This window comes from Maylandia zebra, linkage group LG22 (assembly GCF_041146795.1).
Source record: "Maylandia zebra isolate NMK-2024a linkage group LG22, Mzebra_GT3a, whole genome shotgun sequence".
NCBI lineage: Eukaryota > Metazoa > Chordata > Actinopteri > Cichliformes > Cichlidae > Maylandia > Maylandia zebra.
Genome location: NC_135187.1, coordinates 37791303 through 37813010, shown reverse-complemented (window position 1 = coordinate 37813010; position 21708 = coordinate 37791303). Strand labels below are relative to the sequence as shown.

Genomic DNA, 21708 nt, shown 5'->3' with positions numbered 1-21708 from the left:
TTTCTCCTGGAGTGCTCAAAGCGCTCTGTACAACATGTCACATTCACCCAAACACACTCTGTACTCACTGCTTTCTAACTACACACACACATTCAGCAACTTGGGGTTAGTATCTTGCCCAAGGACACTCGACACGCAGACTGGAGGAGCCAGGGCTCGAACCACCAACCTTCCGATCAGTAGGTGACCTGCTCTACCTCCTGAGCTACAGCCACCCCCTGTGTACTGCTTCTACACAACTGTGCGCAACAATGGGTCTTGCTCGGGAGCTTAGTGAATCCCAGCGTGGGCCCTGATAGGATCCCACCTCAGTAAGAAGTCCAGTCGTGAAATCACTTCTACATATTCCAGAGTCTCCTTTACTGGTATTATAACAAAGTGGGAAGGACAGCAATTCAGCCACAAAGTGGTAGGTCACATGGTGGCAACATGACTACACACCAGTGCACAAAGCAAGGTCCATAAAAACACGGACGAGCGAGTTTGGTGTGGAAGAGCTTGACACATAGAACACCTTTGGGATAAATGACCTTCTCATCCAACCTCACAAAGGTGCTTCTGGAAGAACGAGAATTCCCACAAACACAATAAGAACAGCCCTTTATACTCACTGTACATGGACACCGGAATTATGGGTAATTATAACAGTAAAGGCTGAACTAACATCATCATAAACCCTATGGATGAATAATTGAATAATTTGTGTGTGAAGGCAGATGAATGAACACTTTTGGCAATACGGTGGATTTCATGGATTCACACTCATGAAACTGCAACTTTCCGGTAATTAAATGGGATTTTTAACAAGTTCAGTTAAACGAGTAACTTAACATCAGGCAGCTACATGTTATATAATCCAAATCTATGAGTAATTATAGATTTGTCCATCCCTGTGAATGTGTACACGCAGCACTGGAGTGGAAGAGCTGACCGCTGCAGTGCCTTTAGTGAAGGCGAATGTCTGTGTCACGAGTCTGAAGAGAACGTTAGAGAACTCATTCCAGGTGAAATACACCGAGTCAGTAAATTTAAAAAATCATCACAATCCTTCACTGGTGAGTAAGAGCCAGTCACCAAAAGATGAAACGGCGTAAAAAGATCACAGGCTGGGGAGTCTGCACGGGGACAGAGCGGGGTCCATCATCGTGGGCTTTAGAGATCTTTGAGATGATGAGAAGGCTATTTTTATTTTTTCATACACTACGTCATAACTCAGCAAAGCACTAATGTGAAATTTAACAGTTTAGCCTGAGGCTTTCAGCAAATATATATATATTTTAAAAATAAAATAAAAAGTGCTGCTATGGCTAGATTTTCAGTAAAATATAATTTCTGAGATAAAAACTGTATCTTCACATTGTGGGTAGAAGAGAAGCCAGAGGGGAATATCGTAACTTTGCTGGCCTCCTCTCTGACCTTCAGTTTATAAACTCACAGGGAAGGATGATGGAAGCTCTTGGGAAGAGGATGGCGTAGCTGGGATTAGCCCAGACGCTACAGAGGAAAGGGAGATGACAGAGATACAGGAAACAAAGAGTGAACAAGGGAACGATGCAGGGTGGAGGAATAAGGATGACGAGGGGTGGGGGAACAGTCCTCTTGGCACCGTTGGCCTTCAGCTTCTTTTCTTGGGTTTTGTAACTGTTGCAGTTTGTATGAGAGTCAGTGGACATGCGCAGATTAACTGAGCCATGCGGCTGGCAGGTCAAGCAAGGTCGCAAAGCTTGAAGCAGCTACACAAAGAGAGGACAAGACAAAGCGCCAAACTAAGTGCTGCTTATACTGATGAACAGAGCTGAACCAAAGATGTTGTTTCATTGAAACAGCACTGGTTCTAGTGGAGGCATGCACACCCATGCAACACCTCTTATTTGTTCATATCAGAGAACAAGCCTGGACGAGGTCTTGGATAGAGTTATCCATGCCATGTGGGCTAATTTACCAGAAGCACCAAACCCCTAAGAAGGCCCAGTAATAAAGGCACCGCGTACAGGACGGTGGTTCCCAGCTTCTGTCACACATTTCATTACATAGAACTGTCCAAAATACAGACGTCCTGCTATGATTCGTAAAACAGTGGATCAAGCAGAAACCTTCACATAACAGTCATGTAATTGTCTAATGTTACTGTGTAATTGTAACGAGCAAATTCTGCAGTGTGTGAAGAAAGCTGCATCAACTCTTTCTACACTACAGTCCCTGATTACAACAGCTACAAGCAGCCAAATGATCTGGCAGCTGTGCAAGCATGAACAATAAGATGACCACACACTGTTTGTGCTGCACGCACTGGCTGCTGGTCAACTCTGCTGCTCCACCCCACCTTTGTTGTCCCAGTTACACAGCTGCACAACCATTTATCATTTATTTATTTATCATGTGTGATTGATTTCTTCTGGAGTTTCCCTTCTCTGAGCTCACACAGATGCCTTTCCTTGCTGGTACCCATGCTGTGCATAAAGCTCTGTAGTACTGTGCAAAGGTCTTAGGGTTTGCTGGTTTGAAGCATAGTGAGTGTGCAGCTGAGCACAAGCCGGGGGAGCTGGCTGACCGATGCTCGTGATATTGTTTGCTCATAAACGCTGCACAGTGCTGGCCTGCTGCAGCGCGGCCACAAAGCACCAGACTACACACCGCCTGTCACTGGGTATGGAAGCGCAGCCGTGGAGATGCTCTCCTGCATAAGCATGCCATCGTCACAGGAAAGGAAGTGTCTGTGCCTGTGGTCACATCGGGCTGAAGCAGTGGAATAACATGGTGAAAGCCAACAGCGCCACCTAGTGGAGGATCAGTGCATGAATTTGGAATCTTTCGCATTCTGATTGGTTAAAAACATATTTTATATTTCTGATCAGAGGCGAGACGTAGCAGAGTACAAATACATATGTAGAGTTTTCAGCTATCTTTACTGGTTGTTTTTACTCCTTACAGCTGAACTGAAATATCTCTACTTTGTACTTCTGACAGTTTCAGATTTCAGACATTTCAACAGAGTTATTGTTTCCTGTCATTCCACCTTAAATCACTGTAAATAACTGATTGGAGTCTAAAAGGAAGAAATATTTAACTCTTCACAGACAATCCATTATTGTATCATCATCAGAGTGTGGGGATGAACAAAAGTATTTTACCAGCACAATATAATCTGCATCATTGCTTTAACAATGTAACAGATAGCTTTAAGATGGCCTTAAGATGTTTATGCATACTGTTATCATATTAACCTTGTATTCCAGATGCAGTTATAACTATTTTATACACATTGCATATCTGTGCTTATTTTGAGTTGATGTTCGGCTCATTAAGGGTCTTAAGCTTCACTGGCGTGACTGTCCAGGTGATACATGCTGAGGGAAACTAGAACATAGAAGGAATTGCAATACATGCTTACAAAACACTTATATCAGGTCATTTTTATTATCATTTATAAGTTCATATTCTTGTATTGAGTTTTAAGTAGTATCAGTTGGTTAAAACATTTATTCAATTTATATTACATCTATAGTTCTAGTAAAAGGTTGACAGTGGCCTCTGTTTGACTGTGAGCGTTAGTAGAGGAGAGGTGACACAGAGTGCCACGTAAGGTCGTGACATAGCATGTTTGCTTGTAATTGTGGGCTTGCAGAAGTGCTCGCTCACTGCAAATCATTGTCTGCGGTTTTGAAGAAGCGCTAATCAGAAAGGTTGACAGGAAACATCTGCTATGAAGATGAAGACAATGTTCTTTTTAAACTGTGTTAAAAGTCATTGTGGTTTTGATCTGACCTATGTATGAAATGGATCTGACGTTGAGGGGGCGTCATTAAATTTAAGCCCTGATGGTATAAAATATCTGTTTATGCTTTGATTAAGTCGGAGATCAGTTGCGGTCTGCGTACGTAGTGATCTTCCCACGCGTGCATTAAAATCATCGTTTGACTTCACCCGGCCGGATCAGTGTGGTTATTCTTCGATCACCTCTTGTTCCCCTTCCTCAATATTGAACCCTTAACAAGAGGTTAAAGTGAAACTGTCCTGAGTCTGACGACTCAGTGTTTTGTTTTTCTTTCTATTATTCTATGTTCTTGTTTATTCTGTTATATCTTGGAGCAGACAGAGTGTCCGTGGTGTCACTCTGTCTGCTCGTGAATCTGTCTGTTAAGTTCAGTGTCTTGTCTGGTTCTCTGTGTCTGTGAGTTTCCTGTTTTATTCTGAAGGTCTCTGTCTCATGTGAGTGTGTTCACTTTTCATTTCCCCTGTCCCGTCAGCCCTGATTTCTCCCAGCTGTGTTGCCCTCCTGTCTCTCATCCCTTGATTACTGCTGTGTGTATTTAAGCCCTGTGTGCTCTGTGTTTTTCCCCTCCGTCATCCTGAGTGGTTTTCCCTGCAGCTCTGTTTGTGTCTTTAGGTTTCAGGTTTGTTTTCTATGCTTAGTCTTTCCAGTTTAGGTTTACTCAGTTCTGTTTTTCGCCACCCTCGCCTTGTGTATTTACCACCTCCATTAATAAAGCTTCCTCACATCAGAAGTGACCGCATCTTGGGTCCTTCAATAAATTCCACACGGCTCGCCTCGCTGACCGTGACAGAAACAGCATTTTGGTAAAGCCATGAACCCTGGTTGTGGTGTTTCAGCACCAAGCTAACATCACAGAAGAGGAGCGAGCAGCAAGGAGCGCAGCTGCTCTTACAGAAGAAGCTGTGACGTGTTTCCAACTGATCTCAGGTTTGTTTTTCTCTTTAGGCGTGCACACTAAGGAAACTCGACCACGGTGGAGGCAACAAAGACTTTTCCCTTTTAATTCACTGTTGTTCTACATTAAAGATGTTCAGGACTCATTCATAGAATCAGTCTGAGCTGAAATAATGTTGCTGTGTTAAAACTGCTTCTTTTTCTTTTACACTTTGAGTCCATTTCACAGTCTCTACTTTGTCGTGTCTTTAAAAAGATGAATTAGTACTCTGTTTATTTTTTAACACAAGTATCTGTACTTCTACTCAAGCGACTGTGTCAGCTGTTTGATGCACACTCAGGTGGCAAAAGCATATTGTACACATGTGCTTTGATCATTATCTGTCTCCTGACGCCTGTCATATTATTTTGAACATTTATAATCGTAGGAATACACAGTGTGAATTCTGGAGACTGATTAGTTTGTGTTCATTATTTTCAACATTTATATGGAAACGTAGAGAGAAAAAAGACCGGATTGATACATTTTTAGTCAATGTTGAAGCTTTTAAACACCGATTTTTGCCAGCGTTAGAATCAGAGCATCAGTATGTGCAGAGCGGCTGTTTCAAAGCAGACATTCTGACTTGTCATGGCAAGGAAAACCATCACCAGTCGACAAACACATTAGCAGTGTCTGTGTTATGTCCCTGCATCCCAGGAACACGAGAGTGTGTCAGTGAGCCAGCATGAGCGAGTCTATAGGTGTGAACTGATTTCACTGCTCGATTGCTCTCGACACGTCAGCATGCCTGTCTTGGAAAAGCTTTCACAGGTAACTTTGTGTAATTCACGTGAGTAAAACAAACATGAGCTGCACTGCACCGAGCTCATCGGACTTACTGCTGGTTGGAGCTGACCGTTGATGCTCGCTGTGCGGAAAGGAGAGTTGGTGGAAAGACGCTTATCCCACTCGCTGGGCCGAGACTCCGGTACAGACTCCATGAAACTCCTTTTTAGCTCGCTGATGCTGGTATGGTGCCGCATAATTTCAGTCTGGGTCTTATCCAGGTCCTTCAACAAGGAGGCAAAAGTGAGAGTAGGTTGATGGAAGGAAACAACTACGCTGAAAGGCAACGATTAAGGTTGAGAAGAAAGCAAATGAAAACACAGGGCTGCACTTTCTATAAGTATATATTAAATATTTCAACAGTGCTGGGTCTGCCATGTCCCACTGACCTTTAGAGGCTGTGGAAGAACAGATTTTCCAGACAAACCAAACTGCTTCATGTTAGCAGTAATAAAGGAAGCAGCAGAGCATTACTAATGATTAGTGCGTACTGTTCTGTGGCTCACAAATCATGGTTTGCATCAATGCCAGCAGAAGATGTTTAATGAGGACAAACACAACAATGTCATCTGACAGAAAAAATCCAGATGGCAGCGCTAACACAAAGCAAGATCGGTGGCTGTGTGCACATCCACGCTGGGATGAACGAGCCAAAGCCGGTGTTGTGCCAAAAAGTGATTGTCTGCCAAAAAGTGATTTCCGGTATTTGCCAAAAAGCGATTGCTCATATTTAAAGTGCTATAAGTAACTTGTTGGGCTATAATATGTTAAACATATGTCAAATGCATCCCTTATGGATGACATAAAGTCATCTTGAGCCACAAACAACATTCGTGTAACAAGATACAAGCCGCAATCAGTTTTTGGCAGCGACTTTTATATAACCTTTATTTATGCAGTAAAAAAAATCTCATTAACATTAAAAATGTATTTTGTAAGAGTAAGTTGCCCAACAGGACAGCAGAAATGGCAGCAAATATTACAATAGTTCTGTAAAAATATTTTAAGTGGGGATAAAGGACCGGATTGGTTATAATGTAAGTACAAGTTGTAAAGATACTTAAAAAACAGATAATTTTTTAATTCTTTATGTAACCCCTTTGTATCCCCTGTTCACCGAAGTCTATTTACGAACATACGTAAAGATATCACGGATAAAAAAATACACAGAAACACTGGAAATCAGGTTTTGGCAGACAATCACTTTTTGGCACAACACCGGCACACAAAGGAAAAACATGGCCACTGCAAAAAAGTGCAAAACTCATTCTGAGTCATGTCTGCCATTATTCTATACAGTAATGACCGTTGTTTATGTCGGATGTGGGCAGAGATGGAATCGTTCGGTCTTCAGTGGTTAAAGAGTCTCTCTGATGTTTCACTTTCATTCTGACTCCTTTCAGAAAGGAAGACACAGGTGGAGCGCTAATGGCTTTACATCAGCACAAACACACCTGCTTCACCTGCTGTAACTACTTAAGACCTCAGCTTTGAAGTTTTTCATGTGACAGAGCAGGATGAGAGTCTGTTGAATGTAGACACGTCCTGTCATGTGAACAAGTCAGTACGTTCCATGAAAACTGTTAGCTTTGACGTTTCCACGAACCTCCATTTCTTGTTTTTGAGCCACATCAAGAAGATGCCTCTTCTACTCAAACAGAGCTGATCCGAGCAGACTGAAACAGTGTTTCAGAGATCAAGCGGTTTTTTCTTTACATAAGGTTGAAAAAAGCCAACAATTTAAATGTCACGTACAGACTGTAGAGAGGGATGACACATTATAAAATCACCAGGCTTAGCCATGCACTGCTGTTAGACACATGACATCTCCTGAGTCCAGGCCAGGATGCTCAACTTCGGAGCCTAATTTTACATATGGATGTTTGATTTGTAGATTAACGAGTATCAGTGCTTCTTGTCATCCCTTTCTTCTGAAATGATGGTGGCAGAATATGATACAGCACAATAGATACAGCAAAGAGAACAACACAAGTCCATTATCACAGACACACAGTGTGTTCAGCATGAGCGCTGCATTAGGGCCATGAAGGACATTCATCATATTAAAAATGTCCTTAACGACCATGAGTAATGACGATGACAGCAAAGTCCAGAGTGTTAAACATCAGACTGTGAGCGTAAACGACTGGGAAACAAATATACTGACTGGAGCCTGTTTACCGCAAAGACTCTGCTTCCTGCTCACTGGGTTGTTGATCAGATACAGTGGATGCAAAAGTATTCGGCCCCCTTGAACTTTCCCACATTTTGTCACATTACAGCCACAAACATGAATCAATGTTATTGGACTTCCAGGTGAAAGACCAACACAAAGTGGTGCACACGTGAGAAGTGGAACGAAAATCAGACATGATTCCAAACATGTTTTACAAATAAATAACTGCAAAGTGGGGTGTGCGTAATTATTCAGCCCCTTCGGTCTGAGTGCAGTCAGTTGCACATAGACGTTGCCTGATGAGTGCTAATGACTACATAGTGCACCTGTGTGTGATCTATGGGGCGATCGTGGCTCAAGAGTTGGGAGTTCGCCTTGTAATTGGAAGGTTGCCGGTTCGAGCCCCGGCTCGGACAGTCTTGGTCGTTGTGTCCTTGGGCAAGACACTTCACCCGTTACCTACTGGTGGTGGTCAGAGGGCCCGGTGGCGCCAGTGTCCGGCAGCCTCGCCTCTGTCAGTGCGCGCCAGGGTGGCTGTGGCTACAATGTAGCTGCCATCACCAGTGTGTGAATGTGTGGATAACTGAATGTGTAAGGCACTATACAAATACAGGCCACTTACCAGGCCATCTAATGTCAGTACAAATACAGCTGCTCTGTGACGGCCTCAGAGGTTGTCTAAGAGAACATTGGGAGCAACAACACCATGAAGTCCAAAGAACACAGCAGACAGGTCAGGCATAAAGTTATTGAGAAATTTAAAGCAGGCTTAGGCTACATAAAGATTTCCCAAGCCTTGAACATCCCACGGAGCACTGTTCAAGCCATCATTCAGAAATGGAAGGAGTACGGCACAACTGTAAACCTACCAAGACAAGGCCGTCCACCTAAACTCACAGGCCAAACAAGGAGAGCGCTGATCAGAAATGCAGCCAAGAGGCCCATGGTGACTCTGGACGAGCTGCAGAGATCTACAGCTCAGGTGGGGGAATCTGTCCACAGGTCAACTATTAGTGGTGCACTGCACAAAGTTGGCCTTTATGGAAGAGTGGCAAGAAGAAAGCCATTGTTAACAGAAAACCATGAGAAGTCCCGTTTGCAGTTTGCCACAAGCCATGTGGGGGACACAGCAAACATGTGGAAGAAGCTGCTCTGCTCAGATGAGACCAACATGGAACTTTTTGGCCAAAATGCAAAACTCTGTGTGTGGCGGAAACTAACACTGCACATGACTCTGAACCATCCCCACTGTCAGATATGGTGGTGGCAGCATCATGCTCTGGGGGGGGGCTTCTCTTCAGCAGGGACAGGGAAGCTGGTCAGAGTTGATGGGAAGATGGATGGAGCCAAATACAGTTCAATCTTGGAAGAAAACCTCTTGGAGTCTGCAAAAGACTTGAGACTGGGGCGGAGGTTCACCTTCCAGCAGGACAACGACCCTGAACATAAAGCCAGGGCACCAATGGGATGGTTTAAAACAGAACATATCCATGTGTTAGACTGGCCCAGTCAAAGTCCAGATCTAAATCCAATCGAGAATCTGTGGCAAGATCTGAAAACTGCTGTTCACAAACGCTGCCCATCTAATCTGACTGAGCTGGAGCTGTTTCAAAGAAGAATGGGCAAAGATTTCAGTCTGTAGACGTGCAAAGCTGGTAGAGACAGACCCTAAAAGACTGGCAGCTGGAACTGCAGCAAAAGCTGGTTCTACAAAGTATTGACTCAGGGGCTGAATAATTACGCACACCCCACTTTGCAGTTATTTATTTGTAAAACATGTTTGGAATCATGTCTGATTTTCGTTCCACTTCTCACGTGTACACCACTTTGTGTTGGTCTTTCACCTGGAAGTCCAATAACATTGATTCATGTTTGTGGCTGTAATGTGACAAAATGTGGGAAAGTTCAAGGGGGCCGAATACTTTTGCAAGCCACTGTACTTACACCCACTCTTTGGCTGGTGTGAAATGATGAGAGTTTATGGCTGTCAGAAAAGCTTGTTTTCTATCCTTCTTGAAACTGCTTGTTGCATGAAGTCAGTCGAGAACATGTTTTTCTCCTCGAACGTTTTGTGGTTTGCGATCAAATTATCAGTGAAGTTCACTCTTTTTGTCCAAATGAGAGCAGTGATGGTGTCACACATGGAGCTGATATTGGTTAAAAAGTAACATACACGTCTCTCCAGGACTCATATTCACAATCCCCTCGCTTAGCTCCGAATCAAACCTAAAGTGCATTAGCAGGGAGTCCCAGCCTAACACCGAGTGAGTTAAAACTTTACTGATGCTTCAACGTTTCTCTTGTTCCACACTTTTAAGCTCAGAGCTAAGACACTTTATGAATAACTTATAATTGTGACAGTTTTAGTCCCAACTTTAAGGGGAAATTCTTAAAAACAAATTCTAAGACTTTTCATAGGATGTTGTCACCAGGAAACAAACTCTTAGTACTTCTGAGTTTTGTGAATCCGGGCCCAGGAGATGATGTTATACTGGGTCCTCTGATAACCAATGAAAAAGGAATACAGCGCCTTGCTCCTCTCGACCAATCACAGTTTGAAGTGAGTGTTTATGTCGCACTAGAGCTCCAACATTTCATTCTAAGCAACATCACTGACGTAAACCACAGACGGAGGTTGGAAGGACGATGAATGCATACGTTAGTGAACTTTCCTGGAGATGTTTCCCAGTCATCTATCACACGGACAAACACAATGTGAAAGTAAAGTGAAGCTACTTGCATGAGAGTCAGACAGGAAAATGGTGCATGCCAACCCTTTAGGGTTAAACTAGGAAGAACAAAAGACAGAACAAAAGAATGAAAGAACTAAAGAACGGAGCTGTGACAGCAAACGACGCTTATTTAAGACTGAAGATACAAACCTCCAACATTAAATTGCTATGTCTGATATAAATTGTTTCACCCTCAAGTTTCTTTGATCTTTTCTGTGGAAATGAGGAAAAAGGAAAACACTGGTTTAACATAAGAACTGGTTCGAACATTTCACATGTGATTCTGAATAGTGTCCCATGAGCACGACTGACCAATGACATGAGCCGTATCAAAAACGAGCTGTGCAATCACAACAACAATGCAGGCTGCAGCCCGACTGCGTCCAGCTCAGTAACGTTAACAACAGTCATGTGTTTGACGCAGCAGGCTGGGACCCAGTTCCTCTCCATCCCCACACTCAGTGAGCTGGTGAAGGCTCTCTTAACTGCACTAAGGCAGAAACACTGGAGATTCTGAGGAACCTCGCTTTTTACAACTAAAACAGGAAGTTGGCTTGCTATCAGCCTCTGCAGTGATTTATACCGCTACCAGCTGAATGCACTGAGATCCATCACCTGTTATTAAATGCACCGATGGTTCAACACTGATCTTATTCTTCTTTCTTAATAGAACTAAATCAATATTTCATTTTGATCATTGCTGACACAGTCAGTGTGAAATATACTGGACACAAACATGGATGGCAGCCTCACAGCATCGTCGGTGCAGATTTAATGTTGGAAGGCTTTATAACCTGATGTGGCAGAGTGTCCACACAGAAATATGTAGGGATCCCAGGGGAACTAGGTCGCATATTTGCTGCACATCTATGGACGGCACATTCTGTGCATGCAAACTGCTGCAGTGGCAGTGCGGTGTGCAGGAAGTGCAGGAGGATGCGTGCCTGTCTCCTGAGTCAGATCTGGAACTAATGCTTTCAAAAAATCAAACACTATTCAGTGACTATTTCAGGTGTCTCGTAGATGGATGAAAATACCTGAATGCCTCTCCATGCCATGAGCCTAGCTCTTTTTAATTTAAATACATCTGCATTCAGTTTAAAACATGTGTGGACAGTCAGAATGGTGAGAAGGCAACATGAAAACATTTCAATCATATTTCAATTTAAAGCCCAAAGAACGTAAGGACATTATGTGAAACGTAAATAAATGTATAAGTAGGATTCAATGATTTTCAACTCTCACATATTTTACTCTCAGCTCAGAAAACAGTATGTTTAAACTGAGACGTCTTAATATTTTATGAAAAATAAGCTCCTTTTGAATTTGATGGCAGAAAAACATCCAAAAACAAGTTGGCATGAGGGCAACACAAGGCTGGAAAAGTCAGTGGTACTAAGAGGAAACAGCTGGCTTGCTACGTCAAGCAACGAAGAAGCCGTGTGTGAATATGATGCAGAAAGGCTAAAGTCGTCTCTGTGCAAAGGTTAATTAAATGGACTAAGGAACCTAGTCCATAGAAACAAAGAGGAGAGGAACCAAAGCCTGCATCCCTGATGGTACGGGGGTTAGGGTACACACACGTTTCAGTGTAACATCTGCTCCTATCCAGATGTTGTTATCATGGAAGAGCTTCATATTTCAGCAGGTCAAACTGCTCGTATTACCACAACATGGCTTCATACTGTCCAGACTGTCCTGAACTATCCAAACCTTGAGAACATTTGGGCCGCCGCGTAATGACAAAACTAAAAACACTCCCGAGCAGCCACAGAGCTCCACAGCATGCTCAGGACAGGCAGCTGCAAAGCTGCAAACACGCTCCTGTCCCAGCTTTGTGCACACGTGTTACATCATATCACACAGAACCAGTGTTTTTCATTCAAATGTGAAAACGTCTCAGTTTAAACATTTTGGTCTTTTATGTTTTACTGTGAATAAAATACCTGTTTATGTTTCCCTCTTTTTCTTTATCCTGACATTTTTGGAACTGGGGCTGTGTCGTCCCGACACATTACACTGGTTATAGGAGCCCACTTTAGCCCACTTTAGAGGCTCACACTTATTTACACATCCAGCACTTACAGATAGAAAGAAAGAAACTACTACAATAATATAATAATAATAACAACAATAATCAAAATAATAACAGTAATAATACGAGAGAGCCACTTTGTCCAAGAGCTGCAGGCAATGAGAGATACAGTTCAAACTTGCAAAGTTGAATGATTTATGATTCAACTTCAGAAAAGCTCAGAAAATACAGCAGCATTCACAGGGAAGCAGGCAGCAGAAATAATGAAACAACCAAGGCAGCAAATCACTGTGTCAAAATAAAGATGAGCTGATGTGTAGCTGATGCAGGGATCACAGCGCAGCAGTGACACGCTAACCTTCCTCACTCGAACCATCTCCATCTTTCTGTCCTGAAGAGAGTGCTGCTCTCCCATCAGAGGAAACACAGGGGAACATGTTACTGCAACTCAGCAAAACTCAGTACACACACACACACACACACACACACACACACACGCACACACACACTCACACGCACGCACACACGCACACACGCACACACACACACACACACACACACACACACACACTCACACGCACACACACACTCACACACGCACACACACACTCACACGCACACACACACGCACACACACACTCACACGCACACACACACACTCACACGCACACACACACTCACACGCACGCACACACACACACGCACACACACACACACACACACACACACGCACACTCACACACACACACACGCACACACACACACACTCACACACACTCACACGCACACACACACACACAGATACACACACACACACACACACACGCACACACACACTCACACACACTCACACGCACACACACACACACAGATACACACGCACACACACACACACTCACACACACTCACACGCACACACACACACACAGATACACACACACACACACACACACACACACACGCACGCACGCACACACACACACGCACACACACGCACACACACACACTCACACGCACACACACTCACACACACACAGATACAGATATTTCTTATACACTATACGAGCATATGCAGATCCAGTTATAAAAACGTCTTTAATCTTTAGGTGGTCTGATCCATCATGCAGCAGGTCTGATCATGTACAAGGAAAACAAACCTGGCTTTTTCGTTCTTTTTCCCCATTAGTGATGGCCAAAGACGGGGCATGCCTCCGCTCTCTCCTGCCCACCGTCTAGTACATTAAACAAAACTCACATGCTGAGGATCAGCTTCAGGAAAAACAGGACAACAGCCTTCATATAGTTACAACCAAGGGTGAAGTAGCCAGAGCGCTGGTCTGTGTTCACTTTGCAAATGTAAATAAAGTTGTAGTCCAGCGTAGTACAACAGCTCCTACTGAGCACAACTGAAGGCAAGTTAGCATAAACTGACAAGCAGCAGTTCATTTCCAATCAGCATTTTAAACAAAGGACACTGAGTCCACAGGGGCCGTATTTTCCAGGAAGAGAGAGGAGAAAAGCTAAGATGTGATCACTTCATTTATACAAAGTTATACAGGAATTGTGCTGTAGATGTACAGCGCTCACCCAGTGTCTGTCAAGCTGAACCTCTCTCTCCTCTCTGGGTTGCTCTGGTCTTGTGAATCTCAGATTATAAATTATGCTGAGGTATTTTTTCCCAATAATAAGTAGAGTTAAGGCTCGGTGGTAATCCCCTACCTTAATCTCTGGAGTAGACTTGGCACTGTGGCTCTTGACGCTGTCAGTTGTCAGGCATTGTGCCAGTAGCTCTGCCTTTCTGCTGGAATATCGGTGTCCTCTGGGCGTGGAGACATCGTGGTGGTCAGAACGAGGCAGGGTGGGTAGCAGGGGTGACGGGGTGGCCTCCCCAGGTGACACTGGTGACATAACAGGGGCACTGACAGGACGACTGGACTTGTTGTCGGGAGTCGACACCATTGCTAGAATGGAAGAGACGATAGCCTCGCTTTGTTTTTGGAAACCATTCAACAATAATTCTTTATGATGTAATTTATCAATAAACACTACTTGGACCCATTAATGTACCCAAGGGTTTAGGAAGCAAGTCAACTGAATCAGCTCAAAAGTACTCGTACTACAAAAAGCACCCAGTCCGAGTGCATTGTGTGCTGCCACTGTGCTCTTGGCAGCTATCTTTGTGAATCAGTCTTTGTATAGAAATGTCACTCAAATCCTGAAACACATCAAAGCCACCAGCTGACTGTAAAAAGCAAAGAAGCCGACACAGAACACACGTATACACGTGAACGGACTGATTAACCCTCGAAAGCCTAAACCTGTTGCTGGCGTCAAACAGGTGTTTGCAACTTTTCTTCCAACATCTGTAACTCCTGGACCTCAACTGAAAGAATTACAACAGGTTGTGAAAGCAGCAACTCTGTGCTTTTTAGTCATATTAGGGTCATTACAGTAAACGCATGTACGGCGCCGCAGCAGCCCTGCAAAGATCACGGTCTGCTGAGAGCCTGCCTCCCTCCTCCTGCTCCATCCCCAGCACCTCTTGCATCACAGAGGTGCAGGAGAGGCATTCCTCCTCTGTCCCCTCCTGGCCAGCTGTGTCTCAATCTCAATCACACACACACACACACACACCAATAAATACTTAAATAGAGAAACCTTACGAACACAGGTGCTCACAGACACACTATCTCGGTCTGCTGCCTCTGAACATGTCTTGTATCATTAGTGTGCTGCTCAGCAACATTTAATTGTTGACCGTTACTCGTGCTCATGTTGGTTGTTGTTGTCTTTCAGCAGGTGATGAAGCAGATTTTCCCTCTTCTTCTGTTAACTTTCTGCCAAATTCTCTTTCTTTTGCCTTTTGTCCGCCGTAACGACCATAATACTACTGAAAAAGCACAGATAATTTCAGGAACTGTTGGAATTTTTCGATTGCACCAGTGGGTCAAGAGTTTTGGCTAAAACCGATGGCAGCATGGGCGCACCCAACCGTTTTATACATACAGGTCTGTTGTCGCTGTTTGCCCAAGGACTCATAGGCCAGACTGAAAAACACGAGTGCAACACAGAGTCCGTCTGTTAGTAAAGGCGTACCTCCATCCAGACTGCGAGAGTTCCTCTTGCTGGAGGAGCGCTGGAAAAGGGGAGCTGGTCTGTCAATCAGAGAGCTAGCCTGTCTGGTCTGCGCCTGAGTCCGACCGCTGTAACGAAACTTCGAGCCCAATGCTAGGAACTTCCTTGGGGTGGTGGCCATCTCAGAGGAGGTCAGCCTGCACATAAGAATATTGATCTTCAGCTCTGAAAAAAGCCACAGCTCCTTCAGAAATGCAGCACGATGAGAATACAACACCTGAAGAAGGTGTGATGTTCGACACACACTTTCCACAGCTTTTTGGCTGCCTTGTAGTTGGGAAGCTTGAATCCAATGGCACTCTCATAATGTTCCACCTGTTAGAACAGACACAAACCTGCTGTGAACAAGACTAACAGACCTTAGAAGGACGAAAAACAAAAAGGACGTTTTTGTGGCGGTTTACCTCGGATGGTCTTATTTTGATGAAGAAGCTGCTTCGTTTGTATGAGACTTTGAGGACTTTGGGCCAGGGGAAACGGTTGATCCTCAGTTTATCTTTGTAAACCATCAGACCACTGGCACAAACCCCCAGTATGATGTCAACTCCATCCAGATCCTAACAGATATTCAGAATGAAAGAAATAACTCCTAAAGCAATGTAGGCAAATAAATAAACAGGAGATACTGAATGATAGAAAGTTTCCAGCCCAGTCAGCACGCAGTGGTCTAAAGGATGCTCCTTGGATCACTACACCTGGTTATGTTTACTTCATCTGGACTGTTAAGCTCTTTTCTGACTGGTGGTGCAACCGACGTGTGCTGCTCCCAAGCATCCACAGGGGGGCAGTATCATCTTCAAAGTGCTCTCCTATATTTATTTTTAATACCTGCTCTGATGTGAGGAGAATGACCTTATTTCTGGTGTGCACACTGTCACACTGCACAGACGCCACAGGGAGCACCACATTCATGCCGACATGTTAGAGGACAGGTTCTCTGTGAAGTACGTGAACTACCTGCTCCCAAAGTTAGCATGGAAAACAAGGGTGAATCACTACTCACTATTTATTGATTGGAGCAGTTAAAAATAGTCTATAAGGAAGAACAGGAATAATAAGAGCAGCTGAGGATGCTCACCTTGGCCTGGTGGAGGTCCACTCCATACATGGAAAGTTTCTTGGCATTCTCCAGGAACATCAGATCTGCCTGCGCTGGGCTCATGGATCTGTGATGGCACCCCAAAGAAATCCAAAATCTTTAGCTTCTGTGACACTGACTGAATCCACACTTGGATGTTAAATGTGTAACGGCGTCAGCTGCTTTACTACATGTTTCACTTTAGAAACAAGTGTTTCCACTGCAGCTGCCTCCACCAGTGTGTGAATGTGAGAGTGAACTGTACAGCGCTTTGAGGGCCCTGAAAAGTGCTGTATAAATGCAATCCATTATTATTATTCCATGAAGCTCACACACAACTTGACCGTTCAATTATTTCTGATGTTTGTTAGCTTAACTTCCCTGTCTGCAAAGACACATGTCACATGTTAGTGATGCTGCGGACGTTGCCGTCTATCGCATGTGACCGATCGACGGTTTCGCACAAACCTGAGATACTGACAAGTTTTTTATCTGGACGTGGACATAATGTGCAAACTCTCAGCTTTCATTTGAAGGTATTCACATCCAAATTGGATGAAGGGTTTATGAGCGTCAGCTCCTTAACATGTGCCACCCACTTTTTACAGGGACCAAAAGTAATTGGACAGTTGATTGACAGGCTACTTCATGTGCAGGTGTGGGTGATTACGCCGTTACGTCATTATCAATTAAGCAGATAAAAGGCCTGGAGGTGATTTGAGTGAACAGAACAGACAACATGTGGTCAGAGGAGCTCTTGCAGGTGAAACAGGCCATCCTTAAACTGTGGAAACAGAAAAACTCATCTGAGAAATTGCTACAATATTAGGAGTGGGAAAATCTACAGTTTGGTGCATCCTGAGAAAGAAAGAAAGCACTGGTGAGCTCAGCAACACAGCAACTCGTGAACTTTACATAAATTCTCTGCAATTTGTGGCAAGACAGTGGCCCAGCGGTCACTCCAAGAGTGTACTGGGTTCAAATCCACCATCATCCCAGTGAGAATGTGGTCGCCATGGATAAGTGGAAGAAAATAAATGGATGGATCTACAACTAATGAAATAAGAGTTCCACTGGGTGACTGACCTGTATGTGCGGTGCAGCTCCATCATTTTGTCCTCCAGCTCCTTGGTTTGACCTTGGGCCATTTTCATTTCTTTAGCATATTCACTGCCGTGCACTTCAGGGTCATATTCACCAAGTTCTGACTGCAAAGCGTAGGAGCCCAGCAGAGCCAAAGTAACGAAGGAGCAGGGAAGGCGGCCCTGGAGGATGTCCTTTCGCAGTTGGAGACAAAGATAGTATCTGCAATGCACATGCAGTTCTCACATTAATTATAGATAGATGGTAAAGGACCTGGATTAATACAGTCGTACTGTGAGATGTGTTAAAGCCCCAGAAAACTATGGTGGAAACCAGAGTCAGAGCTGAACTCGCACGCTCACTGATGAACGCATCAAAGGTATATTTGATCCAGCTCGGACTCACAGAGGCTGGTCGGGTTGTTCCCGGGAAAAATTGCTTCACCTACTGAAATAATACATAACCAATGTCAATCTGGAGAAGGTCAAATAATACTGGAAGGAAAGATGGAGGCTCCACAGGTTAGAAACAGACATGCAGCTTGGATCCATCTGTGCCGCCATCTGACTGACTGAAAACTTCTTAAATGCCACAGAAAGCTCTGAAGCCTCCAGCTGATAAACTGGACGCATTTTCATCCTTGTGGGAACTAAAAACACACACATGGACTACACACCCCGTCCACTGTGTGACACAATAAAACTATTTTCACCAGTGGGAGACTGGATATGTGCTGTACCTTGTGATGTCTTCTGATAGCTGGGCTGGGTCCGGTGGATAGAATTTTACATTGAAAGTGAAATTATAGTTGGCACCTTGAGAAAGAAAGGAAGGAGTGATTAAACGATTACCCAGACTGGTCGGAGTAACCCATGAATATGTGTGCAAAAATCTTTATTTCCCTGCTCACACAAATCTACCACTGGATTTATGAAACGTGGCTGATTTTATTAATCATTCTAAATCAACAGGCTCATGAGTTTTACTTGCAATCTGCATGCTGCCACACTCATGCTTCTCTTTATAAGGAAACACATTTGTCTGCAGTGCAGTGGTCAAAGCAAAAAAGCAAGAGAAAGGCTGCCTGAAAGTGAAACTACAGCGTCCATGTGGAGACAAAACAGTGACGGTTAAAAGTACAAACGTTGCTGAATATCGTTCCTCCTCAGATACTCACTGTGACTGAAGATAAAGTTTAGGAAAAGACAGGCGTGAGAAAACATGAGGACAGACAGACCTAATCTGAAACTCACAGCAATTACTGTTTGTGAGTGAGGCTCAGTGTCACAGAGACAAACACACGTTTTCTTTGTGGAAGAGTTGAGCTCACCTTGTACCTGCCTGCGGATCTCTTTGGTCAGGTCCATCCAAGTCTAATCAAGAAAATGTCACATGCAGTTTAAGCTTTAGTGATTTCGGACCATCAACTCCTTCAATAACAGGGCAAAGGGTTAGTGTAATCATCAGGTACAATGACGTGAATGATACCTCCTAATGGAACAGTGAGGCTGGGATTGTTGGATACTGACCGTTACACTGACGCTCACCTTCATAGTGGGAGTTTCCCAGATTGCCAGGCCGTAGTAGTCTTTTTCCAGCAGGTTCAGGTGGTCACACACTTTCATGAACAGCTCCTGGCCTTTAGCGTGTTTCTAACACACAAACACACACACTTGCCTTTTACATCTCAGTGATGTAATGCATCAAAGATGAATGCCTCACCCTGAGCCTAAACCTAACCATAAGCCAACTGTAACCCTGACACTAAAGGCACATTTTGCGGGGATGTTGGTCCCACAGGGATAGTAACACTCGAATCTTTGGTCCTCACAAAGATGTATAAGTGCGCACGCACAAACAAATGGAGCAGACATTAGATTTACCTGCTAATGTCACACGCAGGATAATGTGGTCAGAAATAAGCAGTGGAGAAACAGACAGCAGTGACAGGGACTCCAGCTTCTCCTGGACTGGTCTGGTACCACTATGAGTGATGGTTACCACTAAGTACGGCAGCTGAACCACCTTTGTTTGCTGGCTTGATGATAACAGAGGTGTTCTACATAGTGTCTGTTTCAGTGACACGGGCAGCGAGCGCCATCAGCTGCTCGCATGTGTAAACAAAGCAGCCCTGCACAAATGACTCCTTAACCCTTGTGATGTCCTCCCGATTTGCATACAATGCGAGCCATCAGGGGTCAAAAGTGTCCCCACTTCATTTGACTGTTTTTTAAAGTAAAAAGTATAAATTGTCAATCAATTCAGTGTTACACCTTAGTTTTACTTAAGACCAACACATTAAAACAAAATTTACTCAACATTTTACATTTTAGGGCCACCAGACCTTCTTTACAAAAAATAAACCCTGTTTTTTTAAAGTAAAAAGTATAAATTGTCAATCAATTCAGTGTTACACCTTAGTTTTACTTAAGCAAGAATAAAGAGTTTATGAAATAACTAAGGAATTGGGTTAATGTGTGCATGTGTGTCTGTCTGTGTGTCTGTGTGTGTGTGTGTGTGTCTGTGTGTGTCTGTGTGTCTGTCTGTGTGTGTGTGTGTGTCTGTGTGTGTGTCTGTGTGTCTGTGTGTGTGTCTGTGTGTCTGTGTGTGTCTGTGTGTCTGTCTGTGTGTGTGTGTGTGTCTGTGTGTCTGTCTGTGTGTGTGTGTGTGTCTGTGTGTGTGTGTGTCTGTCTGTGTGTGTGTGTGTGTCTGTCTGTGTGTGTGTGTGTGTGTCTGTCTGTGTCTGTCTGTGTGTGTGTGTCTCTGTGTGTGTGTGTGTGTGTGTCTGTGTGTGTCTGTGTGTGTGTGTGTCTGTGTGTGTGTGTGTGTGTGTGTGTGTCTGTCTGTGTGTGTGTGTCTGTGTGTGTGTGTGTGTCTGTGTGTGTCTGTGTGTGTGTGTGTCTGTGTGTGTGTGTGTGTGTGTGTGTGTGTGTGTCTGTGTGTGTGTCTGTGTGTCTGTGTGTGTGTCTGTGTGTCTGTGTGTGTGTCTGTGTCTGTGTGTGTGTGTGTGTGTGTACTTACGTCCAGCTCACACTCGTACTGAGTGTCGTCCAGCAGTGTGACTTTGATCTGCATGGTCTTGGGTCGGCGCGGTGCTCTGGGAGCTTTGGCTTCTTCTTCTGCTGTTTTCTCGTCCTTTTCTCCCCTACTGCCTTCTTCAGGGCCAGACTCCTCCTCCTCCTCCTTCTTCTCTTTGTCCTTCTCCTCTTCTTTCTCCACAGTAACCTCCCCTTCCTTGTCCTCGTGTTTCTCCTTGTCTTTTCCAACCTTGTCCTCGTCAGTCTCTTTCTTCTCTACCTGGGTAGCCTGACAAAGACACTTTGATGATGAAGCAGTCATCAAATCAAATCAAAATTTATTTATATAGCACATATTAAAACAACAGTGTTGACCATAGTGCTTCACAGTCAATAAAAACATGAGACAGTTAAAACAAACAATAGAAGAGGACAACAAACAATAGGTAACAACGCAACAAGCTAAAACAGCCAACTAGACAGAATCAAAAGCCAAAGTAAAAAAATAAGTTCTAAGACGTAATTTAAAAGACTGGATCGACTCGGCAGTGCGAATATGAACGGGGAGGTTATTCCAGAGTCTGGGTGCCACGGATGCAAAGGCCCGGTCGCCTCTCGACTTCATTCGAGTCCTAGGTTGTGCTAGGAGCCTGTGATTGGACAATATAAGTGCTCTGTTGGGATTGTATGAATGGAGTAAATCAGAAAGATAACTGGGCGCTAAATTATTCAAAATATTAAAAGTGAACAAAAGAATTTTAAAATCTATACGATATTTAACAGGGAGCCAATGTAATTTGGCTAAGATTGGAGTTTTGTGTTCATGAATTCTCGTACCTGCTAAAAGACGCGCAGCTGCATTTTGAATTAACTGGAGCCGGCAAAGAGAGGAGTGTTGGAGGCCCGAGTAGAGGCAGTTACAGTAGTCCAGTCTGGATGTAATAAATGCGTGGA

At 44.0% G+C, this 21708-nt stretch overlaps 1 protein-coding gene across 18 annotated transcripts in view; it reads right to left on the bottom strand.

Annotated features, from left to right (window-relative positions):
* epb41a (erythrocyte membrane protein band 4.1a) overlaps positions 1-21708 on the bottom strand; it is a 52714-nt gene that overhangs the window by 18189 nt on the left and 12817 nt on the right. For 6 of the 18 annotated variants that reach the window (XM_076879635.1, XM_076879638.1, XM_076879634.1 and 3 more), the window contains exons 3-18: positions 20759-21043; positions 19285-19389; positions 19068-19110; positions 18477-18552; positions 17741-17959; positions 16655-16742; positions 15981-16133; positions 15794-15891; positions 15538-15713; positions 14161-14402; positions 13599-13673; positions 12800-12844; positions 10557-10619; positions 10415-10462; positions 5888-5929; positions 5552-5722 (exon numbers count right to left, since the gene is read on the bottom strand). In XM_076879635.1, coding sequence (XP_076735750.1) covers positions 5552-5722; positions 5888-5929; positions 10415-10462; positions 10557-10619; positions 12800-12844; positions 13599-13673; positions 14161-14402; positions 15538-15713; positions 15794-15891; positions 15981-16133; positions 16655-16742; positions 17741-17959; positions 18477-18552; positions 19068-19110; positions 19285-19389; positions 20759-21043 — 1929 coding nt within the window. Of the gene's footprint in view, positions 1-5551; positions 5723-5887; positions 5933-10414; positions 10463-10556; positions 10620-12799; positions 12845-13598; positions 13674-14160; positions 14403-15537; positions 15714-15793; positions 15892-15980; positions 16134-16654; positions 16743-17740; positions 17960-18476; positions 18553-19067; positions 19111-19284; positions 19390-20758; positions 21044-21708 lie in introns of all 18 variants that reach the window. The other 12 variants (XM_076879642.1, XM_024798385.2, XM_076879640.1 and 9 more) reach the window with 11 other exon arrangements.